Source organism: Felis catus, chromosome B4 (assembly GCF_018350175.1).
Source record: "Felis catus isolate Fca126 chromosome B4, F.catus_Fca126_mat1.0, whole genome shotgun sequence".
In the NCBI taxonomy this organism is placed as follows: domain Eukaryota; kingdom Metazoa; phylum Chordata; class Mammalia; order Carnivora; family Felidae; genus Felis; species Felis catus.
The window spans coordinates 67,589,469-67,617,251 of record NC_058374.1 but is presented as its reverse complement, the minus strand read 5'-3'; the positions used below and the strand labels follow the sequence as shown (position 1 = coordinate 67,617,251).

General features: G+C 37.4%; 1 protein-coding gene across 1 annotated transcript in view; it reads left to right on the top strand.

Moving 5' to 3' along the window:
* SLC2A13 (solute carrier family 2 member 13) overlaps positions 1 to 27,783 on the top strand; it is a 385,620-nt gene that overhangs the window by 151,861 nt on the left and 205,976 nt on the right. Inside the window, exon 4 of the mRNA XM_023256944.2 lies at positions 9,884 to 9,992. Coding sequence (XP_023112712.1) covers positions 9,884 to 9,992 — 109 coding nt within the window. The remainder of the gene's footprint in view (positions 1 to 9,883; positions 9,993 to 27,783) is intronic.

Sequence of the window (27,783 nt, the reverse complement as noted above, 5' to 3'; positions counted from 1 at the left end):
TAAGTGCCTGTGGCATAGGCATTATTGATTTATCACCTAGTGGTTTATTAGTAATCTGTGTAGGAATGTTCTGTTTATTATAAAAGAAATAGAAATTATAAGTGTATCATTTACTTTTTTATGTTAATGGAGCTCTTTGAATTGTATTTTTGTGGAATCTTAAAAGTAAAGATACTTTATTTGTTTATCTAGAAAGAAAACCCATGTGATTTATCGACAATTTTTCATTTAAACCTTTCTACTTCTATTCATCTATGGAGAAACTCTAGAGAGCTGATAAATGAAACAATAGCTTCATTATTTGAGTTTTGGTGCAATACTTCACATGCATTACCACGTTTAATCATCACCATATAACTGTGAAGTACATGTTATCATATATGTGGCATGTGAGGCTCAGAGAGAGTAAGGAACCTGCCCAAGGTCACACAGCTTCAACAAAGCTAAGCTAAATTCAGATCTAGCTGATTTGACTCCCTGATTTGGAGACTCTTGGTCCCTGTGGTATCCAGCATTACTTATGGTTGCAGAATCCTTCAGTAGATGCAAGTTATACATAGTCCTAGATCTTAGTGTGTAATAGAAAATTTGGGTAGGTGAGAGACTTTTTATATCACTAAGAATGACAACTTGTTATGAAAATACTGCAAAAGACCATTAGGTTAAGAGTATATATATTCTTTCACTTAAAAATTGCTTTGTCCAAAGACAGTATTGTTAAGAATATAGTTTAAGAAAACTGTTCACTTATTTTTAAAAAAGGATATCTCCCTTAGCTCAAGAAAGACTGTCTAATGTAGTAATTTTTAATATTTTTTTCCTCAGCAACATACCATATTCCCATGGCTGTTAGGAACTTCAGAGGTCTTGTTTGAGAATTGCTGGGCTAGATGGTGCGTTTTATGATTGCCATCATTTATGTAGATACCTTTAATGAAAGAAATATTTTAGAATTAAGATAAAACCAAAGTTTTGGGGGAAAACCAGGATTTTAGTAGTATAAAGCCCCATTATCATCTCCTCTTATAAATAGGAAAAAAGTCTTTGCTTTAGCAACCTAGAATAATAATGACTGGATTAACACAGTCATTGCATATAGGCCTTAATGTACCATGATCAGCTCATAAGCACGCATCTATAGACAACTAGCCCAACACAACATCTTGGCAAATTGATTGCCTTAGAAGGATCTCAGAATGTATTGGCATAAATGCCAGACTGTGAAGGAATGATTGAGCCACATGGGGTTGAATTTATCAGTAGCAGCAGTCCATTCTTCCAAACAAAACATGTGCCAAGCACCAGCTTGTAATCACAAACATCATCTGCCGCATATTGAAGAGGAAAACAGCATAGATATGCTCAGGATCTTCGTGATGGTTTATACTTAATCACAACATTGTTTAGCAACTCGCAGTGTATTCAGATTGCTTTATTCTTGAGTTCTCAATTACCATTATTTGCTCTGGTTCTTTCTCCTTCCTTCCCTTCCCTCCTTTTCCCTCATATTCATTAAACATATATTTATTGAATTTTTTCTGTTTGCATGACCTTAGGCTAAGTACAGTGGGAAGCAAAATGATAAAGTAGAGATGAAACCTGAGCCATTCACCCCACCCCATGTAATTCAGTGTGGAAGAAACATCAGCTACCTACCCTGCAAAATAAATTAGCCAGCAGTGAGAGCATAAGAGAGGTATAAAACTGACAGCATGATTCAGATGACAGAATATCCTCTTTTGGGAACAGGGGTGACCTCATAGAACAGGAACATTGTAAGAGACAGAGATGTAAAAATATGAGGCTTCTTTCTGTAAAACAGGTTACCCCAAGATTGTTGAAGTATATAGCGTATTAGAGAAGAAGTATTGTGAGATAAATCTAGAAAGACAGTCTGGGACAGGTGTGTGCCCTTTATCAGATAGGCCCTAGTGGGTCTGTTACAGAAGATTTTGAGCAGGTAAGTGAAGTAAGTGATCGGTGGTATGCGTTAGGGTGATGGCAGTGTGGAGAGGCTGAACTGGTCCAGTGGAGACCATATATAAGGCTTTGTCACTGAATACAGAATGTATTTCTTAGTCAGTGTTAGTGTTCTTCAAAAAACAGAACCAATAGGAGAACTGTGGTGGAGGGGAGAGTGTGGGGAGGAAGATTGATTTATTATAAGGAATGGACCTCACATGGTTATGGAGGCTGAGAAGGTATCATCATCTGCCCACTGCAAGCTGCAGACCCAGGAGAGTGATGGTGTAAGTCCCCGCCTGAGGGCAGAAGACCAGTGTGCCAACTCAAATAGGTGGACTGGGAGAACAGACTCTGTTCTCTTTTTGTTTTTTTGTTCTATTTAGACCCTCAGTGGATTGGATGATGCCCTCCCACATTGGGGAGGGCAGTGTGCTTTCCTCAGTGTACCCATTCAGATGTTCATCTTATTCAGAAACACCCTCATAGAAACACCCAGAAATATTGTTTAAGTAAATATCTGGTCACTCTGTGACCCAGTCAAGTTGACATATAAAATTAACACCTACTGTATGCCAGGAAGTTTATTATCTCAATCCTGATAATGGCCAGTGCCACTACTATACCCACGTAGCTGAAGAGAAGATAGAGGCTTAGTTAGGTTGAGTAATGTGCTGAAAAGCTCCCAGTGGCCAAGCAGTGGAGTTGTAATTTCAGCCCTGGTCTGTGGATTCACTGCCATCCTCTGCCCTGTGCTGTCTCACCTATGAGCTGGCTGAGAGTCCAGCTGGGGCAGCAGAGAGCTGGGGAGCCACAGACGGCACAGATACAAAAACCAAAGAAAAATTTCTGATGTTTTGTGGAAAGAAAAGAGGCACACATGCATTCATTTTCATTAGAATTTAGCAACTTGTTGGCTATGGAAAGTAGGAAGAGGGAATGAATAGCCAAGTGCCAAGTTTTTAATCTTCATTAATAGCACATAAGGTAAAGAACAAGTTTGAGGTGAGAAATGATGACCTCTGTTTTATATGTACTTGAGCTGGCATGCCTTTTCTGGGTCCTTCCCTAGGCCTGAATCCTTACTTTATATGTACCTCCGTTAGAGCACTTAAGCTATTGTGGAGTAACTTATTTTATTTCTGTTGGTGACTCCCTCCCCACCCCAATATTAGGAGCACCTCTGAGACTCCTGGTGTTCTTGTACCTAGCACAGAGTAGGCTCACAGAATGTGCTTCACGCATGTTATGTACGCTAGGAGCATTTGGTCATAGAGGCAGGAGGGAACAGTGGAAGTCCAAGGAAGAAGACCTTTTGAAATGCATGTTGTGAAACTATAACTTGGACCCAACTAGAGATGAATGAAAGACTTGCCCAGCAGCACGGAGGGCCTGCTTCACAGACGCACTGAATTTATCATGAAACAAGTGTGTCCCATTTTCCTAATTATTTGCAAATGATGCTCACCTCCCTGGAGATGGGAATGGTGGAGGGAGTAGAGTAAAATGAATGTTCTGAAACCAGTTAACTCTGGAGTTAAGGCTTGAGACTGTGGCAAGTGAGGCTATGAAAAAGAGAAAAAGAGGAGGTTGAGGGATTAGAGTCTTGAGCACAGACCATGTTTATTACTGCAGCTTCAAAGTGCTTCAGTTCTGTTTTGTTATACTGTTCACAATTGTTGATTTTTTTATGCTAAGGAAAATCAGCTTAAGTATGCATATAAAACTTCCTGTCATTTATGGATGAACAAGAAGGTAGCTCAACTCCTAGCTCTACATGCTTACTGGTTTGTCACCTTCGGAAATCATGTGATCCCTTTGTGCTTCCTTTGCTCATTAACACCAAATGCTCTCACCTACTTATGGCTCTTCTGATGATGAAAATTGGTTCATAAGACATGAAGAGCTATTGAAATACTAGAAAACCCATTGGGATTTGAGCAGATGCCTTGAAATCCTCATTGATCTGTTGGTGTCACTGTGGTTGGCACACGTCCTCCCTTCCCGAAGGCCCGTGGAGCGTGAGAACTGCGTCCTCTAGTTGTATCAGGAGAGGACTGTGGTGTTGGGTTCTTACTGAGCTTGTTTGCAGCCCTATCATGGAGCCCCAAATTGGGGAACAGGGAGGGTGCTATCTGAAGCCAAGCAGTGATTCTTTTGCTCCCACTGAGGGCCCTGCTTGTCTCCACAGAGCATCTTCCCTTTGACAAATAATTTAGTCTGTGAAGACTCAGCAGTGGAGAAGCCGCCTACAGTTTGCGTCTTGGAATTCATTAGTCATCATGTGTTCTACTTCTTCTTTAAGTTTTCTTTAGTACATGGCAAAATCCACAAACAAAAACAAATGGAAAGGGAAGAATAAGAGCAAGGAAAATCTTGAAGAGATTCCAAGGGTCCTGCATCCTCGACAGTTCTCACTTGATAATCTTGCAGCTGATTGCATCAGTCCAGTTTAATCAAATATTGTTGTTGCATCTAATTAATAACTCCTTTGTGCCCTTATTTCAGCGAAGGTTATGGTCTTTGAATGTTTGAATTTTCTCCTTCCCAATCATTTCACTGTGTCAGCCCTGTTGACATAGTTTATTTATTTGTAAAGGTGTGTGTGTGTGTTTGTGTGTGTTATGTTTTAGTATATCCAGTGAGGTATAATTTACATATAATAAATGGTACATAGTTAAGGTTTATATGTTGGTACATTTTGACAGATGTGTACACTGTGAAACCCTCACCACTGTCATGATGGTGACCATGTCCTTGCTCCTTCAAAACTTTCTTTTGTGCTCCTTTTTAACTGTTCCCTGTACAAGCAACTGCTAATCTGCTTTCTTTTGTAAAAAACAAAAAAAAAAAAAAAACAAAAACAAAAAAAAAAAACTAATGTGTTTTTGAGAGAGTGGAGGAGGGGCAGAGAACGAAAGGAAGAGAGAGAATCCCAAGCCAGTTCTGCACTGTAAGCACAGAGCCCAGCATGGGGCTTGGTTTCACAAATTCGTGAGATCATGACCTGAGCTGAAATCGGGAGTTGGACACTTAACTGACTGGGCCACCTGGGTGCCCCTGATCTATTTTATTTCTGTCAAAGCATTGAGACTTGGAGGAAAGTTTTTAACTGCAAACTCATTATTTTAAAATAGCTTATAGTATATTCAGGCTATTTTTTGAGTTAGCTTTGGAAGATTCTGTCTTTTAGAGAATTTGCCTATTACATCTAAGATGTTGAATTTGATGCCGTGAAGTTTTTCATAATACCCCTTTATTATTTTTTAAATATCTGTAGAATCTGTATCGATGACACTTCTCTGATCCATGATAACAACTTGTATGTTCTCTTTCTTTTTTCCTGATTGTTCTGTGTATTATCTTCCTATGGTTGTTGTAAAAAAATCACTAAAACTTGGTAGCTTAAAACAGTAGAAATATATTCTGTCTGGTGGCCTCACATTTGAAATTCGTTTCACTAGGTTAAAATCAAGGTGTTGGCAGGGTCATGCTCCCTCTAGAGGCTCTAAGGGGACAATTTGTTTTTTGCTTTTCCAGCTTCTGGTGGAACTGGCATTTCTTGGCTTATGGCTGCATCAGTCCAGTCTCAGTGTTCATGGCCACATTGCTTTCTCCCATCCTGTCCTGATTCTCCCTTTTCCATGTCAGAATCCTTAACTTAATTACATCTGCAAAGTTCTTTTATGCCATCTAAGGTAACATTAACAAGTTTCAAGGATTAGTTCATATGCATATCTTTTGAGGGGCTATTATTCAGCCTACCACAGTGTGGCTCAAAATTTATCAATATTATTTATATTACAAAGAACTAACTGGCTTTTGGTTTCATTGATTTTTTTCCCCTCAACTGTCTTTTTATCTATTTCCTGGATTTCTATTCTACTCTTTATTATTCTTTTTATCTTGTTTATTTTGGGTTTCATTTGTCCCTCTTTTCCTGGTTTTGTAAAGTGGAAGCCATGGTCACTGCTGTAAATTTTCCTCTGTTTTAAATTAGCTGCATTCCACGAAATTTCATTTGTTGTGTTTTCATATTCTTCCAGCTCAAATACTTTCTGATTTCCCTTTATTTCTCTTTTCCATGGAAATGTATTGTTTAGTGTCCAATAAGGAGGGAATTTTCCAGTTCAGTTATTGATTTCTGCATTAATTTCTTTATGGTACAAGAACATTCTTTGTGTGACTTAAATACCTTTAAATTAATTAAGACTGGTTTTAGAGCTGAGAATATAATCTATCTTGCTAAGTATTCTGTGACATTTACCATTCATTTACTGTTGGAAAGAATGTGTATTCTGCTCTTGGTCAGTAGAATGTTGTTTAAATGTCAGCTCAAGTTTGTTGATCATGTTGTTGAAATCTTCTGTATCTTTGCAAATTTTCAGCCTACTTAATTGTATGAGTTATTGAAAAGAGAATGATGAAATATTTGAGTATGACTTTGGGTTTCTCTATTTCCCCTTGCTGTTATATCAATTTTTGTTTCATATGTTTTGAAACTCTTATTAAGTGCCTCAACATTTAGGATTGTTATGTCCTCTTGATGAATTAGTCCCTTTGCTGTTACAGGTTGTACTTTCCTGCCTTTTTGCATGTCTGATAATTTTTTATTGTATGCTAGACATTATAAATTTTATCTTACTGTTGAACTTTGTTCTCAGATGCTATTCAATTCCTTGGAAGCAGGGGGGCCTTGATTTTTAAACTCTTTTGGATGGTACCCAAGCAGTGTTTAATCTGGGTACTTTTGATTACTCTTCCTTACACTCTAGATCTTTCCCTCTGATTGGTACAAACAAGTCCTGGAGTGGAATTCTTTAATCCCTTCCTGCAGCTCTTACTCCTGCCTTGAGTAGTTTCCTCACACATACCCACTCAATGGAGGAATACCCAAGGGGGACTGCAGATCTCCATTGTCCCCTCTCTGTGAATTTCTCTCCACTCTGGCACTCCACTCTGGCAAGTCTAGCTGCTTTGGCATCCCTGCATTCTGAGCTGCATCCTTTCAATTCAGGGAGACCACCAGGGTCTGCCTAGCTTCCCCTCTTTGTATTGTGTCCTGGAAACTTTTTATGAGGCATTAAGCTTGGGCAGTCTTTGTTGGGTTCACTTCTTTTGTGTCCTGAATCTCAGAGGTCACTACCCTTTGTTGCCTGTTACCCATTATCATGAGAACGATTGTCCAATACATTTTTCATGACTTTTAGTTGGTTTCAAGTTGAAGGCAGATCTGGTAACCATCACTCCCATCTTGTGTGGAAGTGGAAATCAGGAGCTGGATTTTATTCAGAGTGAGTTCTAGTGCATTTTTAATTACACCTGGAGAAACATCTGTAGGCTTGGCTCATAGACAGCCATTAACAGGAATGGCTACACTTGTAGGACTGTCCTTTTCATCCTTGCCACTGGAGTACCTGCCACACTTGGACAGCCATTGTGAATATTAGTATGAAGTGTTCAGAATGGAGGAAAAGATGAACCTATGTTTGGTTCTCTCATCTGGTGTTTTAGTGTATGTTATATTTTGAGTCCAGTAGGTTTTATTGTGTGGGAATTTGTGTCCAAAGACAAATAACTTTTTAAAAATTGTAAAATGTTTGTATACACTAAATGTTTTTAATTATAAAAATCAAATATAATAAGTAGAGCATGACATTTTAAATTTTCACTTACAAACATTCAACCAATTAATATGTTTGATCTTTTTCTTCTGCTTCATATCTTCTGTGATACAAAAATTAATGATAGTTTGCATTTAAGTCAATTTTACTGCCTAATAAAGCTGGTTTATAATTTTAATGAAAGGAAACTATTTCCTTTTATTTATGCATAATCAGATGTGCACTGCTGTGACCAGAATTTATCTGTATATTAAAGCCATTCTAATAACAGAACAGCTATTGTTTATTTTTAGCAGGAAATCAAAACCAAGAAAAAGCTAAAAAACTCAGAATTTTAAAAACTAGGAAATAAATATGTGACATTTATACAATAGTATATATCTTGTTATTTATACAAGCCAAACTTTAATCCTAATTTGTCCTAATTTTCTCTTTATTTTTCTGTCTCCTAAAATCATTATTACCTAGTCTGTCCATCAAATCATGGAACAGTTTAATAGTGAAAGTAGGCACAGCTGCCCACAGATTATAATAGATTCCTTGCAAAACACCGGTTTCTCATCTATGGAGGTTTAGTACTAAAAGCTGAAAAAGGGGTTTTATTTTTGTGTTGTCGTCATTGTTTTAAATTTTCCATGGTACACAAAGTAAGTGATAATATTTTTCACTTAATTTTTTTTATTTATGGAAATTGGTGTATCATTTTATGATGCTGTGTGTGTGTTTTTCATGTTGTGGCTCATTTACAGATAGCTGAATTTGCAGGCGAACCTGCTACCTTTCAGTCAACTGATCCAGATGTATTTCAGTATTGTCACAGTAAAGCTTTGAAAATCTACCTATTTCAGCTTTTCTGATACACTAGGTTTAAAACTGCTTTACTTTAAACTAAAACATTTGACATTAAAATACTTTCACCCTCCTTTCTAAAGGGGTTGTCACTGCATTAAGCTTTGAATGACCATAAATGCTTCTCTGTCCGTATCCTGTCTTACCATTTCAGGACAAAATCATTTGCAGTAAATCAAGTTTTTCATGTGGTTTTAATCACATGCATGTAGAGATGAATATTCTCACTCTGATAATGTTCAGTTCTACTTAATACCCTGGCTCAACATCCCATGTTAACTTTTATTGCCAAGACAACAGCATATTTTATTCCATTTTTGTGAACTGGGATATTAGATTTCCTAAAGGTTGCTGAAATGGTAAAATTTCCTTGGATTTTGAACTTGACTTGGTTTAGGGTTTACTAATGAAACTTGGCCTCCAGGAAGAATTCCTCTAATTAAGCAATTAACATTCCAGTGATCCTAAGCCATCTCTTCTAACAGCGGGAATACCATAGGTCCTGGGAGTCAACCCTGGCCCCATGAGGACACTGTATAGAATGCCTCTTCAAGCTAAGGTAAAAGTGTGCTTGAAGTACTTCTGGGACTAGAAGGGGCAGTTTTAATAATTATGCCCAGACCATAGACGTCAATAAGGTTAGTTATCTTACATATGACCTCTGTGGTTCATATCTGCAGCTTTCCAAAATTGATCTAGTGTTCTGACGTAGAGACCAACGCATCTGTGCCATTTTGAAAGCCCATTTGTATTTTAAAAAGATCACTGAATGCCCCTTAGGGAACTATTCAAAATCTAGAAAAAAAATATATTTATATATATTTATTTATACCCCTATGTAACTTTTTTCTTTATTATCTTTTGGGTAGCATTTATTAATAGTATACACCATATAAACCATAACCAAGTCTGATACCTTGCCCAAATTTATTAACTTTAATTGAATAGGTTGGAAAGAATTTTGTCACTTAAGTCAGATAAATTGGAATGAATTCTGTTCCTTGTTTAATTGTTTTTAATGAATGCCATTCTTTTGGTTGATTAAAGCAATTTGCCAGTGACTTTGTAAGTAGTCCCACATTGAATGGATTTTTAAATAATAATTGCCAAGAAAGTGGAAAAATGAAGAGTAGTTAATGCAGTTTGTAGGGATTTAAGGAAGAATAATTTCTGACAGTTCCAATTAGGTAGGTCTTCCTAGAACCCATAAATTGCTTTAACTTCAGTTGTTCCTTGTTGCTTTTACAGTTTAAACTCAAGTATATACTAAATCTGTTTTAGAAAATACATCGTGCCCAGATTTCTGTAAAAGTATATACGTTCTATTTTATAATGCCCAGTTATGTTGACTTCACAGAGATTTGGGGAAATTAATCCTAATGGGAACAATGACTGTGGGAGCTGAAAATAATAGATGTGTCCTTCTTTTTCTTTCTTTTTTAAAAAAGCTGGACCTGTGATCTGCAGAATGCTGAGTTATCCCCCAACTCGCCGAGCTTTAATTGTGGGTTGTGGTCTGCAAATGTTCCAACAGCTCTCAGGCATTAACACCATCATGTATGTATTTCTTTCCTGGCTTTTTACTGAAAAGGAATTGTGAAGGAATTATTTTACATGGAAAAAAAAAAATAGGACTTTCGGTGTTTTGTTGTATTAATTGTGTAGGATCCTCCTTTTGGAAGATACTTTGCAATTTTTAATCCTGTCTTTGTATGGTTTAGAAGGAGGTGATTTATATTGTTATATTTTATTGCCTTATTTGATATCATAAATTTTTTCTTGTACATCATCTGGTACTTCCTTATATTCTGAGCTAATGAATGTATCATTTTCATAAGCCATTACTTGATGCTGGTTAGAAAGTGAAACAAAAGGGAATCATCTGGCCTTGCCAGGGATTAATGGGCACTCAGATAACTAGTTTGTTTCTTTTGGGAGCAGTTACAATACAATGTGATGAAAACATTAATAGAAGATGTTTATTACCATCAGAATGGGAAGACACAAAAGTTTCATATTGTCTAGTTTCAGATTAATCCCCAAAGTTGTATGGGTTTGGGAGGTGGAGCAGGATGAATAGGTTGTAGCATGTTTCATTCATTCAACATTAAACACATTTTTTAATGGCCTATTTTATACGAGACACACAAGAATGAGTAAAGTAGACATGAATAAATTCACAGTTTAATATAGAATTTCAAATTGTGATAAGGGCTGGGCAGGACTATTCCAGTCCTCCACAGAAAAGACTTTTAAGATCCTAGGTAATACAACATGGGTTAGAGGAAAGTCATGAGTTTTGCCGAGAAATTAGTTGTTGGGTGAAAACCTGCTAAATCTTGGAAAATTCTCCCCCACAACCTATTGGCTGAAATTATTCACCAAAAAATGCAAATCATGTAAAATTCAAATTTGCTTGGTAAACCATTTGTATTTAGGACTCTTGATATTTTCCTTGGAAGTTACTTGGGATTATGTTTGTTTTCTGGATGAGGTGCACCACAATGGTTCTGTGTCTGCCATCCTAAGTGTGGTGATGGAACAGAATTGTAATGAGGCTCATACTTTCAAATAATGCAGTGCAATGATATCCTATGTGAATATCTATTTTATCAACCTAACTTAAAATATATTCTCTGTTTCTGTTGTTTGTTCTGCCCTTTTCTAGGCATTTAAATTTGACAAAGTAAATTTTTGTTCTGCTTTATTGTATTCCTATAAAACATCATCAACAGAGCCAACTCTTATTGATGGGTAGTGGCTGAGGCCAGTGTGTTCCTAGTTGAAATGGCTGTCATAGTCCATTCACAGATATCTAGTGTAAACCATGCTGATTAAGGTTTTTAATTTTTTAAAGTTTATTTTATTTTGAGAGAGAGTGAGAGAGATAGTGAGTGGGGGAGGGGCAGAGAGAGAGGGAGACAGAATCCCAAGCAAGCTCCGTGCTGCCAGAATAGAGCCCCATGTAGGGCTCCAACTCACGAATCATGAGCATGCCGTGAGCCGAAATCAAGAGTAGAATGCTTAACTGGCTGAGCCATCCAGGCACCCCAGGGTTTTCAGATTTTAATAAGGCATTTATTTCTCCAAATACTCAGTCTTTTCACAGTGAGATCAAGTGATACGATCTCACTTGATCATATCAGGATCTAAGAATCCTGATATTCCTTAAGATTTATGGTAGTCATTATGTGCTTTGCTTATCACAAACTGTACATAATAGAGGTAGCATTGTCAAACAGCTTTTGCTTGCAGTTGAGTATTAATCCTGGAAAGTAGGAAGAATAAAATAAGGTAAATGATGGCTCAATTTAGATTGCTTCTACGTGATGCAAAACAGATGGCCAACTCCCTGAAGAAATTAATACGACATTTTAATTTCTGGAGGTTAGAGGGTTAGACACTTAAATGAAAGATGCCTATGATAAATAACTGCTGGTTATTCATAATACAGTTTCAAACATTCATATTTTAAGCCCATAAAACTTAATGCAAATCTTTCATTATAACAGACTGCACTACTGTCATCATCTGGATGGAAGATGACTAATCTGGGAGTCACTCCTATAGTGTGTTATCCTTTACTCTTTCTAGTCTGTATTGGTGTGTGTGTCTTTCTCCATTCTTAAGATTCAGTAAATACTATCGTAAGTTTTGTTGCTTCTAACTTAAAATAATTTCTTAACTGGAATCTAGTAGTTTATGTTTTGTTTTTAGTAGAAAATATTAATTACGTATTTTTCTTATTTAAAAAAATGTCATTTTGTTAATTTGGAGTTCTGTTTTTATGGATATTCCATTATGTGTATTTCGTTACTTTTTCTTTCCAGCTTTTTTCCTGCTAAGTGGGAAATAAAGTAGGCAGTGCTCTTCAGTATTCACAGCCCAAACCTAATAATCTGTAGAAGTTGAAATCTTTTTACAAAGTCTGTCTTTCACCTGGAAGTTTGTGTGAAACTGAAATATGAGGTATTTTGTATTCTGTCTCTCACCAAGAAAAGTTCATAGGAAGATCATATGGAAAGATACTGAAAGATAAATCATTCTCCCAGTTGCATTATATATCTTACCATGTTTAGTTTTGTCTGTTTTCCCTCATAGAATTTTTGTTTCTATCTCCTTGACCTATTTAGTATCCTACCTCAGTCAAGGAAATAGATTTTCTTCTCGTAATATTTAATTTTCACATCCTCTCCAATGGGAAAAAAAAATATTTTGTGTGTGTGTATGTCTAAGTATTTCTTATTCGTATAACTCACATTTATATCCTAACCTATACCTTATCTGCTATCCTATCAAACAGTGAGCTTCTGAGTTCTTAAAAGCATTACATACTTTAGACACTACATTAAACTCTTAGAAGAAGCAATTTTCTAATAAGACTTTAATCGCTTAATTTCAAAACATGTTGAATAGATTATTTTCTTTTCACAGTAGAGACAGAACAGAGTACATGGAGTACTAGCTTTCCTAATATAAAAGTGTTGATATTATTGCACTATATCTCACAGACCAATAAAATATTTCCACATGTGTTAAAAAGGAGAGGAGTAATAGATGAAGTTGATGATGATTAATGTGGAGGAAACTTTCTTAAGAAACTCTCATTGTGATCTCTTCTAAGCTCTACTTATAAAGTCAAGAAAATTTCCATTTCCTATCTAACAAATTTTATCTGGATGACTACTGATACTTGAACCCTTCCCACATTGTTATTACTACAGCCAAAATGTGTGTATATGTGGGAGGGAAAGAAGGAGAAAAAGTAAGAAAAATAAGGAAAACACCTGGCTGTTTAGAGGTTTGATAGCATGTTGCTTCTTTTGAGCAACTTATAAGCTGTATCTTGATACATTCTTATGAACATGTAATCAGTCCATCTTAGACGGGTGGGAGTTAACAGATTTTTACCTGGGAAGACCACCAAGTGGTTAAATGGCCCACTTTAAGGTTACGCAGAAGATCAGTAGTAAAGAGGAGAAGGAAATCCAGAAATTTAAGCTTCTGAGTCAGCTTCAGGTAAAAACGATTGTGAGAGAATAGATTTCTTTCGGGTACTCTGTGCCAGTGCTCTACTTTTAACCTATTCTTCTTTTAGATTAAGGTTCCAAGATTTCTCTCTTCCTACTCTTCCCTGTTCTACTAACTCAAAGTGGGAGTGGGAAATAGGCATTTATATTGGATGGGCAGTGATTCTTACTTCTGTAGCTGCATTCCCTTAATCCCCAGGTGATCTCTTCTTCTCTCATATTTACAAGAGATAATAAAGGATTTTGGAAAATATGCCCTTATAGTAATAATGTTAAGGGCTATCCTTCACTGAACATTAAATAGCAGATATTCCTGTAGCATGCATTAACTCACTTAAATATTCACAGAAAATGAAAAAAATTAGGATCAAACTGCTAGCCCCTCTAATGGTATAATTATGTATTATGATCATGATAATAAACGTTTTTACCATGTTACATGTGTAACACTATAAAGTATTTTTATATACTTTTATATATATATAAACACTTTATATATATATATATATATATATATATAAACACTATAAAGTATTTATAGACACGATCTTTCCAGATGTTCATAAAAATCCTGTCAAGTAGAGCCAGTTCTTCTGTTTATTCTGTAGTTAAGGAGGCTAGGGCTTAACAAGTTAAATGACTTATTCATTGTCATCCAGTTAATAAGTTTTAGCAGTGAGGGTGGAACCCTGATTTTCTGACTCCAGATCACATGAACCACTCTAATTTTAGAACACCTGAAATGCCCAGAGCTGACTGTTTAAAGCTTGTTTGGGGGTAATATAAGGTAAGAAATCAAAGTTAGTGGAACTCATTACCACTTAAAAAAGAATGTGGAATGATTGTGTGTATCCATCTCAAGAATCATAAAGCTCATTACATTCTTTAATCTCCTGGTACCCAGTTAAGTAAAGCCTTTGCTTTCTACCCTTATCTAGAGTTCCTGGACAAGCCAGCCCAATCGATGACTGGGTGAGGCATTTATATTTGTTAATCATTTTCATTAATTTCATAAGGGCAGTATTTCTGTATCTGTTCCATTCTCATATTTTATCCTCAACAAACTCTCCTGGTATAAAAAATGATCATGCAGTCAGGAAACATGGTACAGCAAGCAGGCATGGGCAGATGGTGGTAAATGTAGAGACAAATAAAAGTGACAAGAAATAAGAGGAAAACAATAAGGATTTATGCATTCTCCTGTTGTAAATCAGAGCCAGAGGTGAGGTTTTGCTCTCGGAGATCTTCAGCAGGCAGGATGCATGGACCAAAGCATCTGCTCACTAATGTGAACATTCTTCTCTCTCCACCACCTCAGTAGGACTCTGAACATAATCCAGAAAAGCTGTTGAATGATAACATGCTTACCCCTTTGAAATGCTTCAGGATGAGTGTGTTTGTAGTCAGTTGTGTTCATTAAATGAAAGTGATTAAACAGATGAGAAATAGTGAAGGTTCAGGGTTCACTCCTTTGCAAGATGAGTTTAATGTGTTGGGAAGAATATTGGCCCAGGAATCAGGAGAGAATTAGTTTCAAAATCTGTCTCCACAGTGGGACTTTAGGCATGCCAGTTACTTGCCTTCATTCTAATTACCTGTCAAGTGAAGTAGATGAGCTTTAATGTACATTTGATGAGGAAAAATGGGGTTTCAAAAATGGAAGCTAAAACATTTGTGTTTGAAACACTTTAAACCTTTCTTGTTTGGAAAGTTATCAGACTGCAGGAGATCAGTTTTAATCTAAAAAGAGAAAATGTATTTGGTAGACATAATTTTTGAAAGATTGGTTAAATGCTTGTCATTGTCCTAGATACTTAGCACCTTATTTGTTAAGACCACACTTTTATTTCCAAAGCATATCTTTTTTAGAAGCACGATCTTGGTTATAGTTGACAGTGCTTTGCCCCAAGATTGTGTAGCAAGCCTGATGTGCGAGAACATGGCTTCCATAATGTTGTAAGGGTAGGCTCAAGCTGAGTGAACTTCACTGGCCTCTCAAATCATGTACAAGGGAAAGGATGCAACTTCCACCTTTGGAGTCTAAGGCCATTTTTCATGACAGATCACTGTCACTGTCTTAATGTGCAAAACAAAGCATTCTCATCAGAGAAGCTCTAAACCCTCTAAACAGAAGGGCTTTCTAGTGTGTCTGTTTGCTTTCCATTTCCCTCTGTATATGTTGCACACCTGTCTTAGTTTGAGTTCTCCAAAACAGGCTCTAAGATCAAGAATTAGATGCAGGTGATTTTGGGAGGGATGCTACCAAGAAGCATGAGTAAGAGAGCAGGGAAAGTGTGGTAGGGTCTGGGATGCAGTGAAGCATCTCAGCTGATCTCAGTAAGCAGAGTTCAAATCCTGCTGAGGAATAGTGTAGAATGTGATTCAGCACTATTCCAGGGATACTTCTTCACCATCCCCAGTCCCTCAAGGTAGTGTCATGCCTACAGTCATTCTTTGGTTCCCTGAGCAATCTCTCCTGGAGCCAGAGTTCTCAGGACCTAAGAAGAGAGACACAGTTTAACTAGAAATTGTCAGATTCTAGAGTGAGTTTCCATAACTAGAGGACATTCAGAGAGGGGCCAAGAGCATATGGGGCAGGGCATTAAGAGCATCTGTTTAAAATCTTGCTGTGTCTTCAAATATGTATAAAAATAAGTTCACACAATATGGATATGGACTTTCTTAGTGTCTTTCCACGGTTATAGCAAATTTATTTTTAGTGAAAAAAAGTCACTAACCATACAAAAAGTAAGTAATAAAAGTTTCATAAGAAATGATGAGAATATATTTCCTTGAATATTATTATTTTTTGGAGGTTTTTTATATAATTCATGAATAATTTTGTCTCGTCATAGGAATCTTAAAACTAAAGTATTAATTTATTCCTTCAACCAGCATTTCCTATATTATTGATAGAGCTTCAAACATAATTCTTGTCATTGAGAAATCTTTATTCTACCAGCAATTAGACACAAATACTTAACCACACAGCATTATAAAAGCCACGTTAATATGTTGTTAGGAACACTGTATATGGAAAGACTAGTTTTACCTGGAACATGAAGAGGACATATATAAGTGATTTTTTTTGATACATTTTTAAAATTTCTTTACATGCCTTTGTTTTCTGGCCAGAAACGTGATGTATCAAATATGAACACAACGTTTGGTGTTCGATCTGAATTTGAATCCAAACCTGGTACACTTGCTGTGTAAGCACTACATGCTGTTTTAATTTCTCAGAGTTTCAGTGATCTGGAAATCCAGAATAATACTTTTACGATGATTAAATGAAAGTAGTATGTATGGTTCAGGCCCATGGGAGGCACTGGGTCCATGCAAACTTCATTTCTGCTCAGCATGTATTGCATTTTGTCAATTCCAGGGAATTTGTGGAAAGCAGGGACATCCCGCAGTTAATGCATCCTCTTTGGCCCATGCCCATTAATCCAGGATTTAAGCCATCCTCTGTAGATAGAAAATTGTTCTAATATTCTTTCATTCATGTCTCTGTTTTCAGAATATAGAAAGAAATCATAGTAGTGTTTTTCTTGTAACTCACAGATACGGTAGGAGTGTTGTCCACTTCAGTATTAGGGGTGTTCTTTTTATCTGAAGTTTAAGTCAGGGAGAAAAGACCTCAGTGACCTTTGAGTGATCAGAGCTAATATACCTCACGTGGCCTGACTTGTGGTTTACATCAAAAGATGGTCATATCCTTTTGCATGCTTTCTGAATCAGATGTGAGTTTTAAGGTTCTGTGGCAATTAATGGAAATTTATCTCTGTGGTTTGTTAACGTATCAACAACTAAGATTCTGGGCTCCCTAGGACATCTTCAGTAATATAAATACATGAGTTCTTTGCCTACCCGTTCTCTGACTACTGCTTTGCTGAAAGGTAAGTAGATGAAATCGAGATGCTGTTAATAAGTTGAAATAACAACATGAAATCCAGGGCTGTACCCTAAGAAATAGGCTTGCTGTGTCCATAAAGTGAAACCTTGCCCCCCCCCCCCAAATCATAGGTAAATTTGAGAGTAACCAGTCTGGGTAATTCCAGGTAGACTATTAAAAACTTGTAGAGATGTTCACTTCTTTCTTCATTCTTTAAACAAGTGGGTAGAAGGCACTCTGCTAGGGACTAGAGATACACAGTAGGACTTAGCCCATCCCCAGGGAACTTTGGTCTTTTCCCCCTCATCCTTAAAAGAATATGCTGCCACCTGTCTTGGAAAGTTCCTTTGAAGATGAAAGGAGGCAGCAAAATGACTGCCATAGGAGATAGTCAGATGGTATTGGGGGGGGGGGGGAGGGTTGATTCTCCTTTCCACACTTGTATTTGTTGTCCACTCAGTAAGTGAGCTGTCTAGGCTCTCCTCACTTGGTCATGGTTCTTTTAAAATGTTTCCTTTGTTGGCACATCACAGCATGATATCTTGAGTCTCCTTCATGACTTTGCCTACTTGTTTTGTTCCTTAATGTGGGTGCTCCCCAGACCTTGGCTTATAGATCTGCTGGAGATTTCATCCTCTCTCATGGTTTTGATGACCATCTACATGTGAGGGATGACCCGAATCCACATTTCTACATCAGAACTGCTCTGAGATACACAATTATATCCAACTACTGGACATTTTTACTTGGATATCCTACTCTCACCAGTGTCCATATGTACAAAACCAAATGCCTATAATTTCTCTCCAGTTTTCCCTTTCCTGTAATCCCCATTGCAGTGAGGTGGGTGCCCAAGACACTATATGGGAGTTCACCCTTGTAAATACAACAATTGCAATTTCCTTCACTTTTACTTCCTGAACATCTCTTCTATCCTTTCTATTTGCTTTATTTTCATTATATGTCTGAGTTCAGGCTCTGCTTTAGTCAGAGTTCATTGTATTTGCAAACACCAGAATCCCATTCAAATCTAGCTTAAGGAAAATAAGGGAATTTGCAGTAAGAATTAGAGACTAAAGGCAGGAAATGTAGCTGGGCCTACAAAGGGGCTGAATCCAGAAACTAGAGAGTCACTTGCTCAGCCTCTGTGTCCACACGGTACTTTGTCCTTGCTTTTCTCTGGCTGAATGCATCCTCTTCCTCCTTTCTTTTTGAGATCTTCCTCTGGGTTTGTTGTTGTTGTTGTTGTTGTTGTTGTTGTTCATATTTGGTTACACCCTGCCACATAACCTTAAGTGTACTTCTGAGTTCAAGAATCCACAATTAATTGACTGGAGTTGTCTCAATTCTTGATTCCTAAGAGAGAAAAATCAAGGTAGACCTACCCTAGCTCACGTATGTGAGGCCAGGGGCTGGGCAACACTGTAGGAAGAGACTCAGGATTTTTCTGCCTTAACTCTCATCTCCTTCAGTCTGTCCTTATCTCTGCCTGTGAATTTTCTGAAACAAAGTCAAATCCTATCCCTTCTTGACTTAAAAATCATTAGTAGTTCCCACCGCTTTCAGCTCAAAGTCTAGAGCCTTTCATGTCCTGACTTTTGTCCGTCTTTGCATGCCCTGTGTCCAGCCACTTCCCACACACTATACCTCCTGCTATACTGAATATCCTGTACCTCTGGTGATGCTTAAAATGAATCCAGGCCTCAGTGCCTTCGTACATACCATTCTCCCAGGCCTAAATATCCAGCTTACCCTAAAAGAAGTTAAACTCAGGTTACACACCATCTGCCTGCCTCCCTGGGCTGATTTATATGATCCTCTATAGCACTCTGAGTAGATAATTGTCATAACAGCTATTATGCTTTATTATAACTGCAGATTTATTTTTCCCTAAGGAGCATACAGACAGTAAAATTTCCCTCCTTGAAGTACTCCCCAGGGAGAGCCAGCTAGATTTTAGTTACTACTTTTTTTTTTTCCTTCATTCTGTTTGTAGTCAGGGTCATAGCCTAGTGTTACGATTGGATCTGTTTTGGCCTGACTATGTGAAAATCTTTGTAACTTCTGGTTTTCATTTGTTGCAGTTATGGTCTTAGGAGAACCACAGCTACAGCACTCAAGATTTGAGAACAGGATCTTCCAAAACCACTGCCAAATGAGTCCTGACCTTTAGAATCAGTGACAAACTGCAACAGCATTACTAGTGATTTGTAGTACTAGATGAATACTCTTTAAGTTTAGTTTGGGTTTCAACAGTGAAGATCCATGGCAACAATTCTGCAAGTTAGATGTCTTGGTTCCTTCTTTCTTAGGGCCGGAAAGCTAAGTTAGTGACTGCTATCCAAGTTTGTGATTATGCTTCCTGTGACTGATAGAATTGCAGGATTTCAAATGCTATTAGGCTGCTCAATGCAGAGACAGATAGTCTGATGACATGTCATTTGTGGCAGGGAGAAAAATGAACAGTGTCTCTTGATGGAACATCTTCATTTATTTTGATAAGATTATTTTGTACTGGGCAGATTAAAATGTACAGAACTAAATATAAGGTGCTCCTATTTCCATTTCTGGAAAAACGCACAGTACCGGAAAACACAAAATGCGTAAAGTAGATTTAACTATGCACTTTTAACTTTAGTTTCCTACACAGAAGTAACAGCCTCCTCACGGATTCTTCTCGTGAGCTTCTTCACCTTCCTTAAGGCTCTCTCCTCAGCCATTTATCATAAATATGTTTAAGGAATTTAATCACGTATCTAAGACTATTTGCAAGAACTAAACTTAGCCCCGAGGTATGTTTTCTTAGGAAAGTGCAGAATTTTTGCACTTGTTACATTTTACATTGAGGTCCAGATTTCAGGGGACCATTTTGCCTCGTGGAGTATATGTGTTCTCTGTCCACATTCCCTGCCACTCCCCACAGCCAGGCCCCATCAAGGCTTTTGAGGTGGTGCCACCTGCCCTAAGGAATCAACATTCAGCTAATATTCTGCTTAGAACTTTCCCCATACATATCCTGTTCAGGGCTGGGCCAGGATGAGGGCAGACAATTAGACTGGTTTAATTTTAGGAATAGAAATATAGTGCAGTCATTACAACAGTAGCTGTGGACATTAGTAAAATGTTCAGCCTCATTTTTTGCCCCCAAGACCTTTATTTCCCATTACAAAAAAAAAAGAAAGAAAGAAAAGAAAAATTTTGAGGCTAAGTGATGAGACTGCCATTTGCCAACACCTTCCTGTCACTTTTATCAGCTAAGAGGGAGTATGTTATAGCTGACTTTGGAATCAGACAGACCAACATATTTAATAATATGGTTAGGTAAATGAGATGCCATATTTAAGGTACTCCAATGTGACTAACTCATAGCAGTTTATTATTTATTACATTATTATTTTATTTAGCATCAGTCAGACCTGGAGTCAGATTTTGTTAGATTTCCTGACCTATTGTTCTGCGTTCAGTGACTTACAGCTGTTCTGAATCTCAGCTTCCTTATGTACAAACGGGATATAACCTGCCATTCAGGGTGGTTTTGGTTTCCCTCATTCATACCCATCTCTTGAGTGGCACTGCTAAGTTGTTCCAAAGTATAGGAATCCTCTCTGGTTTTCTTTCTTCTTGCTCCCCACATCTTGTCCTCTAGGGAGTAAGCTCCAAACCATGATTCCCAAACTGTAACAGAAGCACGAGACACTTCTCACAGGGGGATCCAGGAGATATTTTAAATTTGTGAGGGAAACACAGACATGCTCAGACCACTACTGTTAGGTAGTCTGTACCTTAATAAGCCGAACCATTAGGTATTTCTTTTGGCTTATGGGTGAAAAAAATTACTGAGATATGAAGGGTTCCATGAAGCAAGAAAGACTAGGAACTTCAGCTCTTACATCTATCCTTCCCCTTATCTTCATCTTCCCTACTACCAGCCATCCTTGCCATCATGGCCTCTTACTCATGTATTGCTATAGACCATCTCCTAACTGTTCTTCCATTGCCATGTATACCCTCCATAAGTTAGTCTCCACAGAACAGCAAGAATGGCATTTGAAAAATAAAAAGATCTTAACGCTCCATTACTCAAGAACTTCTAATAGCTTTCTACCACACTTCAATTCAACCTAGCTCTTTGCCATGGTCCACAGACTGCCCATCTGGCTCCCGTTTTGTCCACCGTCCTCATCTCCTGTCCCTCTCCCCACCCCAGTCACTAGGTCTCAGCCGCACCAGCTTTTTTTCTTTTCTTTCATCTGTTTCTCAAACTCTACAAGTTTGTTGCCATCGTAGAGACTTTGTGGTTGCTTTTATTCTGGCTGGAAAGATCTTCTTCCAGATCTTCCCTGTGGCTGATTCCTTCTCAATTGTGTCTAAATTTAAATGTCACCACCTCAACATAGGCCTTGACCCTGTTCTAAAATAGCCCCCTCCTTTTCATCTGTATCACTGCATTTTCTTCTTTATAGTATTTATGATGGCATAAAATTATCTTCTCTTACTTCATTATGTTCTGTGAGAGGAGAGCCCTCATCGATCTTGTTCCTTTTTTTTTTTTTAATGTTTATTTATTTTTGAGGGAAAGAGACACAGAATGTGAGCAGGAGAGGGTCAGAGAGAGAGAGGGAGACAAAGAATCGATGCAGGCTCCAGACTCTGAACTGTCAGCACAAAGCCTGATGCGGGGCTCCAACCCACATTAACTGACTGAGCCACCCAGGCACCGCCAATCTTGTTCCTTTTGAAGTGTGCCCAGCACATAATTGCCCTCAGAAAATATTGGAGATGCAAACAAATGCTTGTTGTGTTTCCCTTCTTCAGAACCAGAAGATGTCATTGATGATTATGTGCATATTGCTGCTTTTTTATCATGAAGTCTTGCTGAAATTTTGAAAGATGAAGGGGGTTATTTTAAGCCTTGGATCATTTATTAATCTTTCTTCAGCAGTCAGCAAAAGAAATGTAGTCCTACTGTACTTTACGTCTTTCTGAAGTGCCTGACTTTTCCTAATCCTTAGTAAAACATTAAAAAATGGAGAGAAAAAAATCCCTTTTCTATTTCCTTCTTAACCTGAGTCTCTGTAGATTCTCACAGTTGGAGAAATCAGAATCATCCTTGTAATACCACTCATTTCATTAAAACTCAGAACTGAAACCAGCATGGAAGAAAGGAGTTGATACAGCCTTTGGGTTTTTCCTTTCACCTGTAACAGGAAATGAATGAACTAGATTGCCAAATTATATTGTTCAGGGTCTGTTTGTAGTTCATCTGGATGAAACTTTTTTGGTAAAGGAAAGAAAAGGATAGCTACTTGATTAATAGAATGAGGATGCTACTCATTAACCTCAGTAAAATGGCAATATTGTAATAGTAGAGTATTATATACAATAAACTGAAACTGTAGGAATATTTTCATTATTAGGACAATGCAAACAAGTAAATTTGGATAAGCATATATAATTGTAGATGTTTATATTCCAGCTGTTTTGTGAGAGTATGTCTCTCCTTGACTCTTTACAGAGTCTACTTCTAACTTACTCATTGTCTGTTTGCTAAGAATATAAAGTTGAGTTGAAAAATTGTGAGTCATTTCCTAGTAGAAACAGTATGTTAAGCTGGTACACAAATTTCTTTATGCCTTGCCATATCTGAAATATTGGAACAATCTTATCATTGCTGTTATGGGAAAACTTCCAAGTTACAACTCAAGATTCCAAGTATGTTCTCCCTCAGCCCCAGAATTCCCAGGTGGGAGTGGAATGAAACTGCAGAGATGCTCAGGGGACCCAGGGTTCTCAAGGTGCAGCTGTGGTATGTGTAGGTGCCAGACCCTGCTGGGAGGTGAATGGGCTCAGGAGAGATGGGGTGGCAACCGCCAAGGCATCAGCAAGGGCAGCTGTAGTGATGAGAACCCCGGTCATACTAGAGTGTTCATTTCTCCCCTGGTAGGGGCAGAAGGAAGTACAGATGGCATGGTGGTCCTGACATTGACTGTCAGAGATGAAGGTGGCGAAAGATCATTCCTATATATGAGCTGTTTGTACGTTGCATGTTTGTACATAAGTAAATGTTCCTAATATGGATTTATTATTTGATAATTCAGATGATTTCTAAAATCAGAAAAGCTAAAATAGCTAGTGCTTCTCAGTATGAATCAGAGTAATACAGTATTTGTTTCCACGTGTTCATTAGAAACCCAATTTGTGTGTTAATTTGGTGATTAAAATTACATTGCAACTTCTGTTGCATGTGTTTAATGTTTCAACAACCAGAAAAAAAAATGTTGGTTAGCTGGTTATTTTGATGGTAGAATATCAGTCCAATGGCTTGCCAGATGTGAAGATTGATCTATTCAGCACAGTAAAGCAGGTTTTTGTATTTTGCTATTTTTAACTTGTTTTCCCCCCTTCAATAAACAATGGGCTATACACTTGAAGTTGAGTCATTCATGTGGGTTAAAAAAGTCACTGACTTGTTTTAAGGTATTGATATTTTTAATTTCAGTTTTTGTATTATGTATACAAAAGTCAAGGTATTATACAGTTTATCAGTACAAGCCATAGTCCCTGCTACTCCTTTCCTCTACCTAAAGTTTTGCTCTACAGAGGTAGTTACTTTACTTTGTTTAGGTATTTCCTTTTGTAATAACATCTGTGTTTCTAAATAATAAATATGTAATTTTTTATTGACTTTGATTTTTGAAATTCTGAGTGACTTTACATTATGGGAGATGAAATACTTCTTCCAACCACTGCCCCTCACCATTCACATTCACAACCCCCCCATAATTATATCTCAGGTTTGTGGATTAACTAATATTTATCGTTTTCATCATTATGACTGCATAACTAGGGTTTCCAGCTGAGCGACTCAGCGTGCTGCGATTACATGGACTTGACATTTGTGCTGCAAATCTTCTGCTTGCTCCTCCGGTGACATGCTCCACCCTTCACCTTAGCCTGTGCCCTGGAGCCAGACCCCAGGGACTAAATACATTTCTAGCAACAGTTGTTTCTCCTCTCTAGTAAATAATTGCCTCCTTCTTTAATTTGCTCAGTGTTCAATGTACCCCTCATTAATGCTTTCCACACACTCCTCAGTGGAACTGTAAAACCCCAGTGAGAAACATCAGGAAATCCATCCTTGTGATTCACTTCCCCTCCCCTCGTGTTTCTTGCAGCCCTTCCTCCTGCAGCATCTATTATCCTGCTCCCTTCTGATCTGGACGCTCTCTGTACCTGGCTGTAGAACGCTCTCTACTTCTCTTCTGGTTAACTTCCCCGTTTGCTGGATCCCATGTCCTCTTGTTAGCCTCACTCCTTTTTTTTTTTTTTTTTTGGTGGTTCTTATTCTACAGTAATTGCCTGTGAAAAGCTCAGTGGGGAGTAAAAAAAAAATTGAGACCGCGACATCTTTTTTTCTGTCCTCAGACTTGATTGTTGTTCTCCCTCAGAAGGTTTAAGGCCATCGACTTTCATTTTCAGATTGTGCCTTCCAGCTGGCCTTCACTGTGCCTGCTGTCCTCAAACCTTGCTTGTTCACTGTCTCTGCACAGTAAATGTCCTCTCCGTCCCAGGTGTTGGATGGGTAAGAGCGCTGGGAGGGAGACCAGGGTTCTGACTGACTGTTGCAGAGATTTTCAACCAGTCCTCTTGTTTTTAGTCCCTGAGATACCTAGTACCTCCAGTTCTTGAACTTTTGTGGAGTTTTGTCATGTAAATTATCTTGCTTCTTGCTGGCTTCCTCCATTTGCTCTGCTGTTTTTGGCAAGTTACCCCTTGTCTATCCTCGTTCCATTGTTCAGAATTTTCATCCTTGCATGCTTTAAAAATTTTTAATTTTTTGATAGTTATTTGATGGAGAGGGTGAGAAAATTAAAGCTGCTGAGTTTAACTGGACATCTTTCATAAGCTATTTAAAAATATTAAGAGGCAAAATATAGTCAAGTTTGCAATTAAAATGCTTGTTTGAAATAAAGTTTTTTAACTAAATTAATTTTTTTTTTTAATTTTTAAATTGCATCTGTACAGTGGAGAATCTAGCATTTTGGCTCTGTTTTATCTATTCCTCATTGATTAAAAGAAGCACTCTTGGTCCCACCAATCACACAGAATAATGCAAGCAGAGCCTGAGTGGAGGATTGACAGGTTCTCAAATTAAACCAGTAAATTTACATATTAGAAGTAACATGGATTTACTGTGTGGACTCCTCTAATAGGAGAAAGAGTAAGATTTTTCACCCAATCTAACAAGCCTAAATTGGGTCAAAGCCTACCAAATACTAGTGCTCTGAAATTAATATTTTTCTGATATATGAAATATCTAGCATTTTTTTGATGTTTGATATGGAAAAAGATTTTATTTGGACAAAACATGTTTTCCTTTATAGAGATAACATTGCTATAGAAAAGAATCTAAATGAAGGGACATAAGTAACAAATTCTTAAGTGCCTACCAGGCTCTTGTTACTAGAAATTTAATTCATTTTCAGTAACACATGCCTTTGATACTAAGCCTACAGTTCCACATATGATTTAATTTCTACTATTATTTAATGGTTTTGTGTTCAGTTTACTCAAAGTGATTCATTTAATCATGTGTGTTTCAGGGACTTGAAGAGTATGTACTGTTTATCTCTGTATTCCACATTTCCATAGAAGTTCAATAAATGTTGAAATAAAGCAGCCACATTTTATATATCTAGCATAGTGGTTTGAACATATTGAAGCTTAATAAATTTGTCAGATTAATCAAAGATTATCCTTAACTTTTCTAAATGTCCCTTAAAATCTTTGAATATGAAATAGACTAGGTTTAGCCAAGTTACTATAGCATTATATAAGCACTTCTTGATTTTAAAAAGCAGTTTTTAGGGTAATGATAGCAAATGAATGTTTTCTTGTTTTAAAAAGATAAATTCTAACAATGTAGGCTGCATATAATGAATATACTATTAGAAGTATTTAACATTTTATTAAATTTAATAGAGCATGAAATCCTGAACTAACTTGTATTATTTCATATTTAGCGGTGTGTGTGTGTGTGTGTGTGTGTGTGTGTGTGTAAGAGAGCAAGCACCCATGCACATAGAGAAAGGGCAAAGGGAGAGAAAGTGAGCGAGAATCTTAAGGCTCTTCGTTCAGCGTGGAGTGGGACACTGGCCTTGATCCCAAAACCCTGGGATCATGACCTGATCTGAAATCAAGAGTTGGGTGCTCAACTGACTGAGCCACCCCCGTAGGGTTTTATATTTTAAATGACAGGAGGGGAAGCCAGGGTTATGCTTTGATTAATGTATTTATGCTTTTTCCAGATACATTTTAATTCATATGACTCCAGTTTCCAATAATTAACTTTGTATTTAATTGTTATTCTATAGCTAAATGAAAAATCTTAAACTTCGCAAGTATTTGAGGGCTAGGGATCAAAGGTAGCAGTAAAGTTGTGAAATTTAAGATTTTAAAAATTCTCATGGGGCGCCTGGGTGGCTCAGTCGGTTAAGCGGCCGATTTTGGCTCAGGTCATGATCTCACGGTCCGTGAGTTCGAGCCCCGCGTCGGGCTCTGGGCTGACAGCTCAGAGCCTGGAGCCTGTTTCAGATTCTGTGTCTCCCTCTCTCTGACCTTCCCCTGTTCATGCTCTGTCTCTCCCTGTCTCAAAAATAAATAAAACGTTAAAAAAATTTAAAAAAAAAGATTTAAAAAATTCTGTAAAATGCACAAAATGTAGTGGAGCATTTCATAAAGACATTGGGAGGGAAACATTATTACTGGACCCACTAGACCATTTGATTTTGATACATGAACTAAAGACTTTTGGCCGACAAGAATCTTACCTGTTTAAAATGCTTAGTGCAGAGTCTGTTACGGTTCCTTTAATGTGTGAACAAACTAAATGCTTTGGTTCTGAAGGTACTGTTCATTATGCAATGACACCTTGATGGCTGTATCAGCCAAGCAGCTTTTCTCCATTAGATAGCATCAGGAAGAGTTGTTTCTGTATAAATGAAACCTCTAACAAAAACTTCATGTTTAAAGTTAGAGCTATATTTAGTTTATAAAACTGTGAGGATAGTTGTATTATCTATTGAATTAATGACCTGGTTGTTAAAATACTGGTGAGAGATCTGCCAAAATACTCAAAGCAGTTTATAGAACAGTGTTACATGTCTTATTCATGGAGGATGCTGACCATGCAATTCATATTTCTGCTCCCATTTCTGTAAATGTCAGAACCATATAAATGTGTTTGGGTTTTTAAAATTCCTCATAATAAGATTTTCTATATTGTTTCCTGCTAGCGCTTCTTATAGCCATATGCCTGTGAATCTCAAGCCTCTAAACCTGAGTCTTACGTGTAGGATGGTCTTAAAAACTGATTTAAAGGAATATTAATCACTTCCTCAGAGTACTTATCAGTTACTCTTTT